Source organism: Bombina bombina, chromosome 4, assembly GCF_027579735.1.
Source record: "Bombina bombina isolate aBomBom1 chromosome 4, aBomBom1.pri, whole genome shotgun sequence".
In the NCBI taxonomy this organism is placed as follows: domain Eukaryota; kingdom Metazoa; phylum Chordata; class Amphibia; order Anura; family Bombinatoridae; genus Bombina; species Bombina bombina.
The window spans coordinates 1140103887-1140120809 of record NC_069502.1 but is presented as its reverse complement, the minus strand read 5'-3'; the positions used below and the strand labels follow the sequence as shown (position 1 = coordinate 1140120809).

General features: G+C 39.8%; 1 protein-coding gene across 1 annotated transcript in view; it reads right to left on the bottom strand.

The window, feature by feature from the left end:
• IARS2 (isoleucyl-tRNA synthetase 2, mitochondrial) overlaps positions 1 to 16923 on the bottom strand; it is a 388062-nt gene that overhangs the window by 103499 nt on the left and 267640 nt on the right. The window contains 1 exon segment of the mRNA XM_053712513.1: positions 15749 to 15845. Coding sequence (XP_053568488.1) covers positions 15749 to 15845 — 97 coding nt within the window.

Sequence of the window (16923 nt, the reverse complement as noted above, 5' to 3'; positions counted from 1 at the left end):
TAAGTTTAGGAGCCGGCCCATTTTTGGTTCAGCACCTGGGTAACGCTAAATGTAGACACCAATGACTGTTACAAATGATGAAAAGGACTTGGAAATTATTATTTAGCAAACAAAGTAGTATTGCTGCGAGTCAGTAGAATGCTTGGTTGTATTGGTAGAGGTATTTGCAGCATTAATAATAAGGCCTAGTCTTGAGTATTGTGTGTAGGTCTGGAAGCCATATCTCCAGAAGGATATAAACAAACTGGAATCTGTGCAAAGGCGGGTTCAATATACAAGGAAAGGCTCAATGACCTAAATATGTATAGCTTAGAGTAGAGAAGTGAAAGAGGTGATATGATAGCAGCTTTCAATTATATTAAGGGGCTTAGTAAAGCGGAGGATTTGAATATTATTAATGAAAAGAAAACTTTAAGAACAAGGGGTCAATATGACAAGCTGAAGGGTAAGTATATTCAGGAGTAATTTGAGGAAGCATTTATTTGCAGAAAGGGTGATTAATGGATTAAACTTCCACAAGAGGTGTTAATGATGAACACTATGGGGGACTGGGATAAGCATAAGGCTATCCGAATAATTAGATCAGATTATACTTTTAGGAAATATTGGGCAGACTTCTTGACCCTATGGTTCTTATCTGCCGGAAAAAATCTATGTTTCTATGAAAAGACAATGTATTGCATTTTCGGAACATTGATTCTAAATATTGCTATTTCTGGAAATAATCTCTGACTTGCATCTAAATATATCCCAATTTTTATTTTAAAATATTAGCTAAACGTATAAAATATGCAATAGATAAGAACATTTTGCATAACCAAATATTTGTACAAATTACAAAAACAATTTAAAACACTACACTGCAAATCAAAATGTATTAAAATCATGTAATGCTATCATCTAGTTAGCATCATTTACAAAGGTTTTGCAGTTCACATATAGATATTTGAAACGTCTGGTGCAATCTATTTTCTGGAACACTTTGATGTGGTTAGTTAGCACCAGATGTAAATGAGCTTGTGCTCTGATCTAAACTAATCCCATGCAGAGTACCACAGGCTCAGGAAAAATTCACCACGCAAGGGAGATAAAAGTTAAAAAAAAGAAAATTCTCTAACGTGTTAGAGCATTTTATTATGCCAGATATTATTGCATATAACTATCGTCTAGATTACAAGTTTTGCGTTATAGTGAAAAAGCAGCGTTATCAGGTTATAACGCTGCCTTTTCACTCACGCTGCTATTACGAGTCTTGCAGGTTTAGGGGCACCACATACTTTTTTGGACTTACCGCAAATCAACTTACGCAAATTGCATAAAGTCTTTTTTCAATGGGACTTCCATAGCGCCGATATTACAAGCTTTTCCTGGGAGGCAAAAAAGTGAGCGGTACACCCTATCCCGTCAAGATTCGTAACGCATTCTAAAGTCAGTAGTTATGAGTTTTACACTACAAAGCTGTAGCATAAAACTCATAACTAAAGTGCTAAAAAAAAGTGCTAAAAAGTACACTAACACCCATAAACTACCTTTTAACCCCTAAACCGAGGCCCTCCCGCATCGCAAACACTATAATAACATTATTAACCCCTAATCTGCCGCTCCGGACATCACTGCCACTATAATAAACATATTAACCCCTAAACTGCCGTACTCCCGCATCGCAAACATTAGTTAAATAGTATTAACCCCTAATCTGCCGTCCCTAACATCGCTGCCACCTACCTACATTTATTAACCCCTAATCTGCCGCCCCTAACATCGCCGCCACTATACTAAAGTTATTAACCCCCTAACCCTAAGTCTAACCCTAACACCCCTAACTTAAATATAATTAAATTCAATCTAAATAAAACCTACTATTAATAACTAAATAATACCTATTTAAAACTAAATACTTACCTATAAAATAAACCCTAAGCTAGCTAAAATATAACTAATAGCTACATTGTAGCTAGCTTAGGGTTTATTTTTATTTTATAGACAAGTTTGTATTTATTTTAACTAGGTAGAATAGTTACTAAATAGTTATTAACTATTTAATAACTACCTAGCTAAAAACAGAATTTATGCTTACCTGATAAATTTCTCTCTTGTGATGTATCGAGTCCACGGATTCATCCATACTTGTGGGATATTCTCCTTCCCAACAGGAAGTGGCAGAGAGAGCACCCACAGCAGAGCTGTCTATATAGCTCCTCCCTTAGCTCCGCACCCCCCCCATCAATCGACCGAAGGCTAGGAAGAAAAAGGAGAAACTATAGGGTGCAGTGGTGACTGAAGTTTTTAAAATATACTACCTGTCTTAAACAGACAGGGTGGGCCGTGGACTTGATACATCACAAGAGAAAGAAATTTATCAGGTAAGCATAAAGATTCATCCATACTTGTGGGATACCAATACCAAAGCTTTAGGACACGGATGAAGGGAGGGACAAGACAGGTACCTTAAACGGAAGGCACCACTGCTTGTAGAACCTTTCTCCCTAAAATAGCCCCCGAAGAAGCAAAAGTATCGAATTTGTAAAATTTGGAAAATGTATGAAGCGAAGACCAAGTCGCCGCCTTACAAATCTGTTCCACAGAAGCCTCATTTTTAAAAGCCCATGTGGAAGCCACTGCTCTAGTAAAATGAGCAGTAATTCTTTCAGGAGGCTGCTGGCCAGCAGTCTCATAAGCCATACGGATGATGCTTTTCAGCCAAAAAGAAAGAGGTAGCCGTAGCCTTTTGACCTCTCCGCTTACCAGAATAGACAACAAACAATTAAGATGTTTGACGGAATTCTTTGGTTGCTTGTAAGTAGAACTTTAAAGCACGAACCACATCAAGATTGAGCAACAGACGTTCCTTATTTGAAGAAGGATTAGGACACAGCGAAGGAACAACAATTTCCTGATTGATATTCCTATTAGAATCAACCTTAGGAAGGAATCCAGGTTTGGTACGTAAAACCACCTTATCTGCATGGAAAACAAGATAAGGGGAGTCACACTGTAAAGCAGATAACTCAGAAACTCTTCGAGCCGAAAAGATAGCTACTAAAAACAAAACTTTCCAAGATAGAAGCTTAATATCTATGGAATGCATAGGTTCAAACGGAACCCCTTGAAGAACTTTAAGAACCAAGTTTAGGCTCCATGGCGGAGCAACAGGTTTAAATACAGGCTTGATCCTGACCAAGGCCTGACTAAATGCTTGAACGTCTGGAACATCTGCAAGACGTTTGTGTAAAAGAATAGACAAAGCAAATATTTGTCTCTTTAATTAACTAGCTGATAATCCCTTCTCCAATCCTTCTTGGAGAAAGGACAAAATTCTAGGAATCCTAATCTTACTCCATAAGTAACCCTTGGATTCACACCAACAAAGATATTTGCGCCAAATCTTATGATAGATTTTCCTGGTGACAGGCTTTCTAGCCTGAATCAGGGTATCAATGACCGACTCAGAGAATCAGGCGTTCAATCTCCAAGCAGTCAGACGCAGAGAAATTAGATTTGGATGCTTGAAAGGACCTCATTGGCAGAGTCCCCGGTGGAACAGATGACATGTCCACCAGGTCTGCATACCAAGTCCTGTGTGGCCACGCAGGCGCTATCAGAATCACAGAAGCTCTCTCCTGCTTGATTCTGGCCACCAGACGTGGGAGGAGAGGAAACGGTGGATATACATAAGCCAGATTGAAGGACCAGGGCACTGCTAGAGCATCTATCAGTACCGCCTGGGGATCCCGGGACCTGGACCCGTAACGAGGAAGTTTGGCGTTCTGTCGGGACGCCATCAGATCCAATTCTGGTGTGCCCCATAGCTGAGTCAGCTGGGCAAATACCTCCGGATGGAGCTCCCACTCCCCCGGATGAAAAGTCTGACGACTTAGGAAATCCACCTCCCAGTTCTCTACCCCTGGGATATGGATTGCTGAGAGATGGCAAGAGTGATCCTCCGCCGATCGGATTATTTTGGTTACCTCCATCATCGCTAGAGAACTCCGTGTTCCTCCTTGATGATTGATATAGGCTACAGTCGTGATGTTGTCCGACTGAAATCTGATGAATTTGGCCGCAGCTAGCTGAGGCTACGCCTGAAGCGCATTGAATATCGCTCTCAGTTCTAGAACGTTTATCGGGAGGAGAGATTCCTCCCAAGACCATAAGCCCTGTGCTTTCAGGGATTTCCAGACTGCACCCCAGCCTAGCAGGCTGGCATCTGTCGTTACTATGAGCCACTCTGGCCTGCGGAAACACATTCCCTGAGACAGGTGGTCCTGAGACAACCACCAGAGAAGAGAATCTCTGGTCTCTTGGTCCAGATGCAGTTGAGGAGATAAATCTGCATAATCCCCATTCCACTGTTTAAGCATGCATAGTTGCAGTGGTCTGAGGTGTAGGCGGACATAAGGAACTATGTCCATTGCCGCTACCATGAGTCCGATTACCTCCATACACTGAGCCACTGATGGCCGAGGAATGGAATGAAGAGCTCGGCAAGTGATTAAAAGTTTTTATTTTCTGACCTCCGTCAGAAATATTTTCATTTCTACCGAGTCTATCAGAGTCCCTAGGAAGGAAACTCTTGTGAAAGGGACGAGAGAACGCTTTTTTATGCTCACCTTCCACCCGTGAGATCTCAGAAAAGCCAACACGATGTCCGTGTGAGACTTGGCTAGCTGGAAAGTCGACGCCTGAATTAAGATGTTGTCTAGATAAGGCGCCACTGCTATACCCCGCGGTCTTAGAACCGCCAAAAGGGACCCTAGCACATTTGTGAAAATTCTGGGAGCCGTGGCCAACCCGAAAGGAAGGGCCACAAACTGGTAAAGCCTGTCCAGAAAGGCAAATCTGAGGAATTGATGGTGATCTCTGTGAATAGGGATGTGTAGATACGCATCCTTTATATCCACGGTAGTCATATATTGACCCTCCTGGATCAGAGGAAGAATAGTCCGAATAGTCTCCATCTTGAAAGATGGTACTCTGAGGAATTTGTTTAGAATTTTGAGATCCAAGATCGGTCTGAAAGTTCCCTCTTTTTTGGGAACCACAAACCGGTTGGAGTAAAAACCTAGCCCCTGTTCCGCTCTTGGAACTAGGCGGATCAATCCCATGGTATGTAGGTCTTCTACACAGCGTAAGAACGTCTCTCTCTTTGTATGGTTTGCAGACAATTGAGAAATGTGAAATCTCCCCCTTGGGGGGGGGGTCTGAAGTCCAGAAGATATCCTTCGGACACAATTTCTAAAGCTCAAGAACATCTCTTGCCCCGGATCGGGGGCTACCCCTTCATGCTGTCTTAGAGGCAGCAGCAGGCTTCTTGGCCTGTTTACCTTTGTTCCAAGCCTGGTTAGGTCTCCAGACTGACTTGGATTGGACAGAATTCCCCTCTTGCTTTGCTGCAAGGGAAGCTGAAGTGGGACCACCCTTGAAGTTCCGAAAGGAACGAAAATTATTTTGTTTGGTCCTCATCTTATTTGTTTTATCCTGAGGGAGGGCATGGCCTTTCCCTCCAGTGATGTCTTAAATAATTTCTTTCAGTGCAGGCCCGAATAGGGTCTTTCCTTTAAAAGGGATGTTCAAAAATTTAGATTTTGATGACACATCAGCAGACCAGAACTTAAGCCATAACGCCCTGCATGCTAAAATGGCAAAACCTGAATTCTTTGCCGCTAATTTAGCCATTTGGAAAGCGGCATCTGTAATGAAAGAATTAGCCAACTTAAGGGCCTTAATTCTATCCATAATATCCTCTAATGGAGTCTCCACCTGGAGAGCCTCTTCTAGAGCCTCAAACCAGAAAGCAGCTGCAGTAGTTACAGGAACAATGCATGCAATAGGTTGGAGAAGAAAACCTTGATGAACAAAAATTTTCTTTATGAGACCCTCTAATTTTTTATCCATAGGATCTTTTAAAGCACAACTGTCTTCAATAGGTATAGTTGTACGCTTAGCAAGAGTAGAAATAGCTCCCTCCACCTTAGGAACAGTCTGCCACGAGTCCTGTATGGTGTCAGATATGGGAAACATTTTCTTAAAAACAGGAAGGGGAGCGAACGGAATACCTGGTCTATCCCACTCCTTAGTAACAATAGTCACAATCCTCTTAGGGACTGGAAAAACAACAGTGTAAACAGGAACCTCTAAGTTTCTGTCCATTTTACACAATTTCTCTGTGACCCCTATAGGGTCACAATCGTCTAGAGTAGCTAATACCTCCTTGAGCAATAAGCGGAGGTGTTCAAGCTTAAATTTAAAGGCCGTCATATCAGAATCTGTCTGAGGGAGCGTGTTTCCTGAATCAGAAATCTCTCCCTCAGATAACAAATCCCTTACCCCTACTTCAGAACATTGTGAGGGTATATCGGATACGGCTACTAAAGCGTCAGACGGCTCAGCATTTGTTTTTAACACAGAGCTGTCACGCTTTCCTTGTAAACCAGGCAGTTTAGAGAAAACCTATGTGAGGGTTTTATTCATAACTGTGGCCATGTCTTGTAAAGTAAATGAATTAGACGCACTAGAGGTACTTGGCGTCACTTGTGCGGGCGTTACTGGTTGTGACACTTGGGGAGAGCTAGATGCTAAAACCCTCATTTCCTTCTAACTGAGAATCATCTATTGCAGTATTTTTAAGTGCTAAAATATGCTCTTTATAATTTATAGACATATTAGTGCAAGTGGGACACATTCTAAGAGGGGGTTCCACAATGGCTTCTAAACACATAGAACAAGGATTTTCCTTGGTGTCAGACATGTTAAACAGGCTAGTAATGTAACAAGCAAGCTTGGAAAACACTTTAATCAAAGTAAATAACACTTCAAAAACGGTACTGTGCCTTTAAGAGAAAAAAAGCTGCACAAACTCTGCAAAACAGTGTAAAAAAGCAGTAAACAAAACGAAATGTTTACAGTAGCATCATAAAGCCTTAGTAACTTTGCACCACTATGCAAATAAACAATTAACTCCTTAATGTAAAAACCGGATGGAAAAAACTTCAAAAACGGTAAAATAACGTTCAGCACCTTGCCACAGCTCTGCTATGGCGCCTACCTGCCCCTTAGGAACGATTTGTGGGGAAAAAAACCTCCTTACAGCCCTCAAATACAACAGGAACCTCTGGAGATGTAGCTGGATGCTTCTGAGGTAAAGTTAACTAGGCCCCTCCCACCTCACTCGATGTTATGGGGCCTAAAAGAAACTCCACAGAGTGTTTCTTAAACTAGCCATGTGGGTTAATAACCCTTAAACAAGCCACAAAGACCCCTTAAAGTCCCTCAAAAAAAGGTTATATTTGTAATTAAACCAAAACGTTTTTTCCTATCAGTGTCACCAGTAACTATGAGCCCTTTATGCAAGCTTGGATTCCTCTTTTACTGAATACAGCTTACCTTTCCCTCATGGGGATACTGCCAGCCTTTTCTAGAAATAACACAGACTGTCTAGAAAAAAAATAGACTGAACATACCTTAATGCAGTTTAGCCTGCAAATTGTTCCCCCAATTGAAGTTTTCCTGTACTCTTCAGCCCTTGTGAGAACAGCAGTGGATCTTAGTTACAAAATGCTAAGATCATCATCCTCCATGCAGAAATCTTCATCCCTTTTCTGCCAGAGAGTAAATAGTACACACCGGTACCATTTAAAATAACAAACTTTTGCTTGAGAAAATAAAAACTAACATTTTTGTCACCACACTCACTTTGCCCTTCCTAGCAGTTAAGTAGGCAGAGAGAATGACTGGGGGGCGGAGCTAAGGGAGGAGCTATATAGACAGCTCTGTTGTGGGTGCTCTCTCTGCCACTTCCTGTTGGGAAGGAGAATATCCCACAAGTATAGATGAATCCGTGGACTCAATACATCTTACAAGAGAAATAAGTACAAATTTACCAGTAAAATAAAACCTAACCTGCCTTACACTAACACCTAACCTTACACTACAATTAAATAAATTACCTAAATCAAATACAATTACCTAAATTAAATAAAAACATAATTTATGTAAGAACTTACCTGATAAATTCATTTCTTTCATATTAGCAAGAGTCCATGAGCTAGTGACGTATGGGATATACATTCCTACCAGGAGGGGCAAAGTTTCCCAAACCTCAAAATGCATATAAATACACCCCTCACCACACCCACAAATCAGTTTAACGAATAGCCAAGAAGTGGGGTGATAAGAAAAAAGTGCGAAAGCATAAAAAATAAGGAATTGGAATAATTGTGCTTTATACAAAAAAATCATAACCACCACAAAAAGTACGGGCCTCATGGACTCTTGCTAATATGAAAGAAATTAATTTATCAGGTAAGTTCTTACATAAATTATGTTTTCTTTCATGTAATTAGCAAGAGTCCATGAGCTAGTGACGTATGGGATAATGACTACCCAAGATGTGGATCTTTCCACGCAAGAGTCACTAGAGAGGGAGGGATAAAATAAAGACAGCCAATTCCGCTGAAAAATAATCCACACCCAAAATAAAGTTTACATTTTATAATGAAAAAAACTGAAAATATAAGCAGAAGATTCAAACTGAAACAGCTGCCTGAAGTACTTTTCTACCAAAAACAGCTTCAGAAGAAGAAAACACATCAAAATGGTAGAATTTAGTAAAAGTATGCAAAGAAGACCAAGTTGCTGCTTTGCAAATCTGATCAACCGAAGCTTCATTCCTAAACGCCCAGGAAGTAGAAACTGACCTAGTAGAATGAGCTGTAATCCTTTGAGGCGGAGTTTTACCCGACTCGACATAAGCATGATGAATTAAAGATTTCAACCAAGATGCCAAAGAAATGGCAGAGGCCTTCTGACCTTTCCTAGAACCGGAAAAGATAACAAATAGACTAGAAGTCTTTCGGAAATTCTTAGTAGCTTCAACATAATATTTCAAAGCTCTAACTACATCCAAAGAATGCAATGATCTCTCCTTAGAATTCTTAGGATTAGGACACAATGAAGGAACCACAATTTCTCTACTAATGTTGTTGGAATTCACAACCTTAGGTAAAAATTTAAAAGAAGTTCGCAACACCGCCTTATCCTGGTGAAAAATCAGAAAAGGAGACTCACAAGAAAGAGCAGATAATTCAGAAACTCTTCTGGCAGAAGAGATGGCCAAAAGGAACAAAACTTTCCAAGAAAGTAATTAAATGTCCAATTAATGCATGGGTTCAAATGGAGGAGCTTGAAGAGCCCCCAGAACCAAGTTCAAACTCCAAGGAGGAGAAATTGACTTAATGACAGGTTTTATACGAACCAAAGCTTGTACAAAACAATGAATATCAGGAAGATTAGCAATCTTTCAGTGAAAAAGAACAGAAAGAGCAGAGATTTGTCCTTTCAAGGAACTTGCAGACAAACCTTTATCCAAACCATCCTGAAGAAACTGTAAAATTCTCGGAATTCTAAAAGAATGCCAGGAAAAATGATGAGAAAGACACCAAGAAATATAAGTCTTCCAGACTCTATAATATATCTCCCTAGATACGGATTTACGAGCCTGTAACATAGTATTAATCACAGAGTCAGAGAAACCTCTTTGACTAAGAATCAAGCGTTCAATCTCCATACCTTTAAATTTAAGGATTTGAGATCCTGATGGAAAAAAGGACCTTGCGACAGAAGGTCTGGTCTTAACGGAAGAGTCCACGGTTGGCAAGAGGCCATCCGGACAAGATCCGCATACCAAAACCTGTGAGGCCATGCTGGAGCTACCAGCAGAACAAACGAACATTCCTTCAGAATCTTGGAGATTACTCTTGGAAGAAGAACTAGAGGCGGAAAGATATAGGCAGGATGATACTTCCAAGGAAGTGACAATGCATCCACTGCTTCCGCTTGAGGATCCCTGGATCTGGACAGATACCTGGGAAGTTTCTTGTTTAGATGAGAGGCCATCAGATCTATTTCTGGAAGTCCCCACATTTGAACAATCTGAAGAAATACCTCTGGGTGAAGAGACCATTCGCCCGGATGTAACATTTGGCGACTGAGATAATCCGCTTCCCAATTGTCTATACCTGGGATATGAACCGCAGAAACTAGACAGGAGCTGGATTCCGCCCAAACCAGAATTCGAGATACTTCTTTCATAGCCAGAGGACTGTGAGTCCCTCCTTGATGATTGATGTATGCCACAGTTGTGACATTGTCTGTCTGAAAACAAATGAACGATTCTCTCTTTAGAAGAGGCCAAGACTGAAGAGCTCTGAAAATTGCACGGAGTTCCAAAATATTGATCGGTAATCTCACCTCCTGAGATTCCCAAACCCCTTGTGCTGTCAGAGACCCCCACACAGCTCCCCAACCTGTAAGACTTGCATCTGTTGAAATTACAGTCCAGGTCGGAAGAACAAAAGAAGCCCCCTGAACTAAACGATGGTGATCTGTCCACCACGTCAGAGAGTGTCGTACAATCGGTTTTAAAGATATTAATTGAGATATCTTTGTGTAATCCCTGCACCACTGGTTCAGCATACAGAGCTGAAGAGGTCGCATGTGAAAACGAGCAAAGGGGATCGCGTCCGATGCAGCAGTCATAAGACCTAGAATTTCCATGCATAAGGCTACCGAAGGGAATGATTGTGACTGAAGGTTTCGACAAGCTGATATCAATTTTAGACGTCTCTTGTCTGTCAAAGATAGAGTCATGGACACTGAATCTATCTGGAAACCTAAAAAGGTTACCCTTGTCTGAGGAATCAATGAACTTTTTGGTAAATTGATCCTCCAACAATGATCTTGAAGAAACAACACAAGTCGATTCGTATGAGATTCTGCTAAATGTGAAGACTGAGCAAGTACCAAGATATCGTCCAAATAAGGAAATACCACAATACCCTGTTCTCTGATTACTGACAGAAGGGCACCGAGAACCTTTGTAAAAATTCTTGGAGCTGTTGCTAGGCCAAACGGTAGAGCCACAAACTGGTAATGCTTGTCTAGGAAAGAGAATCTCAGAAACTGATAGTGATCTGGATGAATCGGAATATGCAGATATGCATCCTGTAAATCTATTGTAGACATATAATGCCCTTGCTGAACAAAAGGCAGGATAGTCCTCACAGTTACCATTTTGAATGTTGGTATCCTTACATAACAATTCAATATTTTTAGATCCAGAACTGGTCTGAAGGAATTCTCCTTCTTTGGTACAATGAAGAGATTTGAATAAAACCCCAGCCCCTGTTCCAGAACTGGAACTGGCATAATTACTCCAGCCAACTCTAGATCTGAAACACATTTCAGAAATGCTTGAGCCTTCGCTGGATTTACTGGGACACGGGAAAGAAAAAATCTCTTTGCAGGAGGCCTTATCTTGAAGCCAATTCTGTACCCTTCTGAAACAATGTTCTGAATCCAAAGATTGTGAACGGAATTGATCCAAATTTCTTTGAAAAAACGTAATCTGCCCCCTACCAGCTGAGCTGGAATGAGGGCCGCACCTTCATGTGGACTTAGGAGCTGGCTTTGATTTTCTAAAAGGCTTGGATTTATTCCAGACTGGAGATGGTTTCCAAACTGATACTGCTCCTGAGGATGAAGGATCAGGCTTTTGTTCCTTGTTGTGACGAAAGGAACGAAAACGATTATTAGACCTAAATTTACCTTTAGATTTTTTATCCTGTGGTAAAAAAGTTCCTTTCCCTCCAGTAACAGTTGAGATAATAGAATCCAACTGAGAACCAAATAATTTATTACCCTGGAAAGAAAGGGAAAGCAGAGTAGACTTAGAAGACATATCAGCATTCCAAGTTTTAAGCCATAAAGCTCTTCTAGCTAAAATAGCTAGACACATATACCTGACATCAACTCTAATGATATCAAAGATGGCATCACAAATAAAATTATTAGCATGTTGAAGAAGAATAATAATGCTATGAGAATTATGATCTGTTACTTGTTGCGCTAAAGCTTCTAACCAAAAAGTTGAAGCTTCAGCAACATCCGCTAAAGATATAGCAGGTCTAAGAAGATTACCTGAACACAAGTAAGCTTTTCTTAGAAAGGATTCAATTTTCCTATCTAAAGGATCCTTAAAGGAAGTACCATCTGCCGTAGGAATAGTAGTACGCTTAGCAAGAGTAGAGACAGCCCCATCAACCTTAGGGATTTTGTCCCAAAACTCTAATCTGTCAGATGGCACAGGATATAATTGCTTAAAACATTTAGAAGGAGTAAATGAATTACCCAAATTATTCCATTCCCTGGAAATTACTTCAGAAATAGCACCAGGGACAGGAAAAACTTCTGGAATAACTACAGGAGATTTAAAAACCTTATCTAAACGTTTAGATTTAGTATCAAGAGGACCAGAATCCTCAATTTCTAATGCAATTAGGACTTCTTTAAGTAAAGAACGAATAAATTCCATTTTAAATAAATATGAAGATTTATCAGCATCAACCTCTGAGACAGAATCTATTATATAGAACTATTATCAGAATCAGAATGATGATGTTCATTTAAAAATTCATCTGAAAAATGAGAAGTTTTAAAAGACTTTTTACGTTTACTAGAAGGAGGAATAACAGACATAGCCTTCTTAATGGATTTAGAAACAAAATCTCTTATGTTATCAGGAACACTCTGAGTATTAGATGTTGACGGAACAGCAACAGGTAATGTAACTTTACTAAAGGAAATATTATCTGCATTAACAAGTTTGTCATGACATTCAATACAAACAACAGCTGGAGGAACAGCTACCAAAAGTTTACAGCAGATACACTTAGCTTTGGTAGCTCCAGCACTAGGCAGCGATTTTCCAGAAGTATCTTCTGACTCAGTTTCAACGTGGGACATCTTGCAATATGTAATAGAAAAAACAACATATAAAGCAAAATTGATCAAATTCCTTAAATGACAGTTTCAGGAATGGGAAAAATGCCAGTGAACAAGCTTCTAGCAACCAGAAGCAATAAATAATGAGACTTAAATAATATGGAGACAATAGTGACGCCCATATTTTTTAGCGCCAAAAAAGACGCCCACATTATTTGGCGCCTAAATGCTTTTGGCGCCAAAAATGACGCCACATCCGGAACGCCGACACTTTTGGTGCAAAAGAACGTCAAAAATGACGCAACTTCCGGCGTCACACGTATGACGCCGGAAAAAGAAAAAGAAATTTGCACCAAAAAAGTCCGCGCCAAGAATGACGCAATAAAATGAAGCATTTTCAGCCCCCGCGAGCCTAACAGCCCACAGGGAAAAGTCAAATTTTAAGGTAAGAAAAAAATGATTTATTCAAATGCATTATCCCAAATATGAAACTGACTGTCTGAAAATAAGGAATGTTGAACATCCTGAGTCAAGGCAAATAAATGTTTGAATACATATATTTAGAACTTTATAAAAAAGTGCCCAACCATAGCTTAGAGTGTCACAGAAAATAAGACTTACTTACCCCAGGACACTCATCTACATGTTGTAGAAAGCCAAACCAGTACTGAAACGAAAATCAGCAGAGGTAATGGTATATATATAAGAGTATATCGTCGATCTGAAAAGGGAGGTAAGAGATGAATCTCTACGACCGATAACAGAGAACCTATGAAATAGACCCCGTAGAAGGAGATCATTGAATTCAAATAGGCAATACTCTCCTCACATCCCTCTGACATTCACTGCACGCTGAGAGGAAAACCAGGCTCCAACCTGCTGCGGAGCGCATATCAACGTAGAATCTAGCACAAACTTACTTCACCACCTCCATAGGAGGCAAAGTTTGTAAAACTGATTTGTGGGTGTGGTGAGGGGTGTATTTATAGGCATTTTGAGGTTTGGGAAACTTTGCCCCTCCTGGTAGGAATGTATATCCCATACGTCACTAGTTCATGGACTCTTGCTAATTACATGAAAGAAATTACCTATTTAATTTATGTATTTATAAAATATTTTACAAATAAATAAATTAAATAAAATTACCTAAATTACAAAAACAAACAAACACTAAATTACACAAAATAAAAAACAAATTACAAGATATTTAAACTAATTACACCTAATATAATAGCCCTATAAAACAACCCCCCCCCAGCAGTAAAACCCAACACCCACACAACCAACCCCCCAAATAAAACCCTAACTAAAAAAACCTAAGCTACCCATTGCCCTGAAAAGGGCATTTGGATGGGCATTGCCCTTAAAAGGGTATTTAGCTCTTTTGCTGCCCAAATCCTAATCTAAAACTAAAACCCACCCAATAAACCCTTAAAAAAACCTAACACTAACCCCCGAAGATCCACTTACAGTTTTGAAGATCCGACATCCATCCTCAACGAAGCCGGGAGAAGTCCTCAACGAAGCCGGGAGAAGTCTTCATCCAAGTCGGGAGAAGTGGTCCTCCAGACGGGCAGAAGTCTTCATCCAGAGGGCATCTTCTATCTTCATCCATCCAGCGGGGAGCATCCTCTTCTGCTGACGACTCCCGACGAATGAAGGTTCCTTTAAGTGACGTTATCCAAAATGGCGTCCCTTAGATTCCGATTGGCTGATAGAATTCTATTAGCCAATCAGAATTAAGATTGAAAAAAATCCTATTGGCTGATGCAATCAGCCAACTGGATTGAGTTTCTATCCTATTGGCTGATCCAATCAACCAATAGGATTGAGCTCGCATTCTATTGGCTGATTGGAACAGCCAATAGAATGCGAGCTCAATCCTATTGGCTTATTGCATCAAGGCAATAGCAATTACTCATGTGACAGACATCAGCCAATCACAGACTAGTATACGTATACCCTGTGAGCTTGTGCACATGCTCAGTATGATCATATGTCCCATAAAGTGTGAATATAAAAAGACCGTTCAAAATTTGATAATGGAAGTAAATTGGAAAGTTCCTTAAAACTGCATGCTCTTTCAGAATCATAAACGTTTATTCTGACTTGGGTGTCCCTTTAAGTATGATGGATGTACTCCTGCTTAACTGAGGGTAGTGGAACAAGCACAGTTTTCTAATGTATTATAGAGAAAATGCATCTATAAACATCTATAGGGGGTTTAAAAGAGACAGTCTACATTAAAATTGCTATTGTTTAAAAAGGTAGATAATGCCTTTACTACACATTCCCCAGCTTTGCACAACCAACATTGTTAGATTAATATACTGTACTTTATAACATTTAAACCTCTAAATTTCTGCCTGTTTCAAAGACTCTATTGACAGCCTCTTAATCACATGCTTTTGTATTTGCTTTTGACAACAGGAGACTGCTAGTTCATGTGGGCCATATAAATAACACCCGAGAAGTTATTTAAGATTTAGCACAACACAGTACTAACTGCAAATAAATAGATAATAAATACAAAGTCATGTGATCAGGGGGCTGCCAGAAGATGCTTAGATACAAGGTAATCACAGAGGTAAAAAGTAAATTAATATAAGAATGTTGGTTATGCAAATTTGGGGAATGGTTAATAAAGGGATTATCTATCTTTTAAAACAATAAACATTCTATTGTAGACTGTCCCTTTAATTTTGTGTCTAATATCGCTTTAAAACGTCCACATATTATCAACAAACATAATTTCCCTTCTTACTGAATGGAGAAACGCAGTAGAGAAACAGAGATTAATTTGCTATCAAGACATCGCTGACAAGAAGTGTTTAGCATATAGATAATATGATCATTCACGCATAAAATGTGACCAAAAACATAATATAGAGATAAGAGCTGACTGAGAAAATGTTTTGTGGATACTGACTGAATCTAAAACTGCTTTTCAGGAATAATAATTTCAAACCTTCCAAAACATGAGCCCACGATGTTCCACTGTCAAACCAGATGTCCAAAACATCACGTCCCTGTTCAAAGTCTTGTACGTCAGAAGCGTTACCAGCCTGTCAGGGAATAGGATGGAAGGAGTGATTAACAATGACAGACAAGTAAAGTTTCACAGCAACCATTCCAATAGCAAAACTGTAAAAGAAACATTAAAAATGCACTTTTAACCCATATTAAAAAGATCACAAAACATAAATGATGTCAGCAATAAAATGTATTCTTGTAAAAGCACACGAGTCATATGTACTCTTTGTTTTATGAACATCCTTTGCAGCATTCTGGGAGTTTTTATAAGGCTGTGACAGGATATTGTATTATTTCAAGTATAGAATAATTTCACTACACTTTTTGCTCTTTCAAAAATGAAATGTATGCTTACCTGATAATTTTTTTTCTTTCTTGACACAGTGAGTCCACGGATCATCATAATTACTATTGGGAATATCTCTCCTGGCCTGCAGGAGGAGGCAAAGAGCACCACAGCGAAAGCTGTTAAATACCACTCCCCTTACCCACAACCCCCAGTCATTCGACCAAAGGGAAAGGAGAAAGGAAAGTAATATGAAGTGCAGAGGTGCCTGAGGTTTATGGAAAAATAAACTGTCTGAAAATACAGGGCGGGGCCGTGGACTCACCGTGTCAAGAAAGAAACAAATTTATCAGGTAAGCATAAATTTAATTTTCTTTCTAATGACACGGTTAGTCCATGGATCATCATAATTACTATTGGGAATCAATACCCAAGCTAGAGGACATGGATGATAAGGGAGGGACAAGACAGTTAGCCTAAACAGAAGGCACCACTGCTTGAAGAACCTTTCTCCCAAAAACAGCCTCAGCCGAAGAAAAAGTATAAAATTGGTAAAATTTAGAAAAAGTATGTAAAGATGACCAAATGGCAGCCTTGCAAATCTGATCTACAGAAGCACCATTTTTGAAAGCCCAAGTAGAAGAAACAGCCCTTGTGGAATGCGCCGTGATTCTCTCAGGAGGCTGCTGACCAGCAGTCTCATATGCCAAGCGAATAACACTCCTCAATCAAAATGAAAGAGAAGTAGCCGTAGCTTTCTGACCCTTACATTTCCCAGAAAAAACAACAAATAAGGAAGAAGACTGGCGAAAAACCTTAGTCGT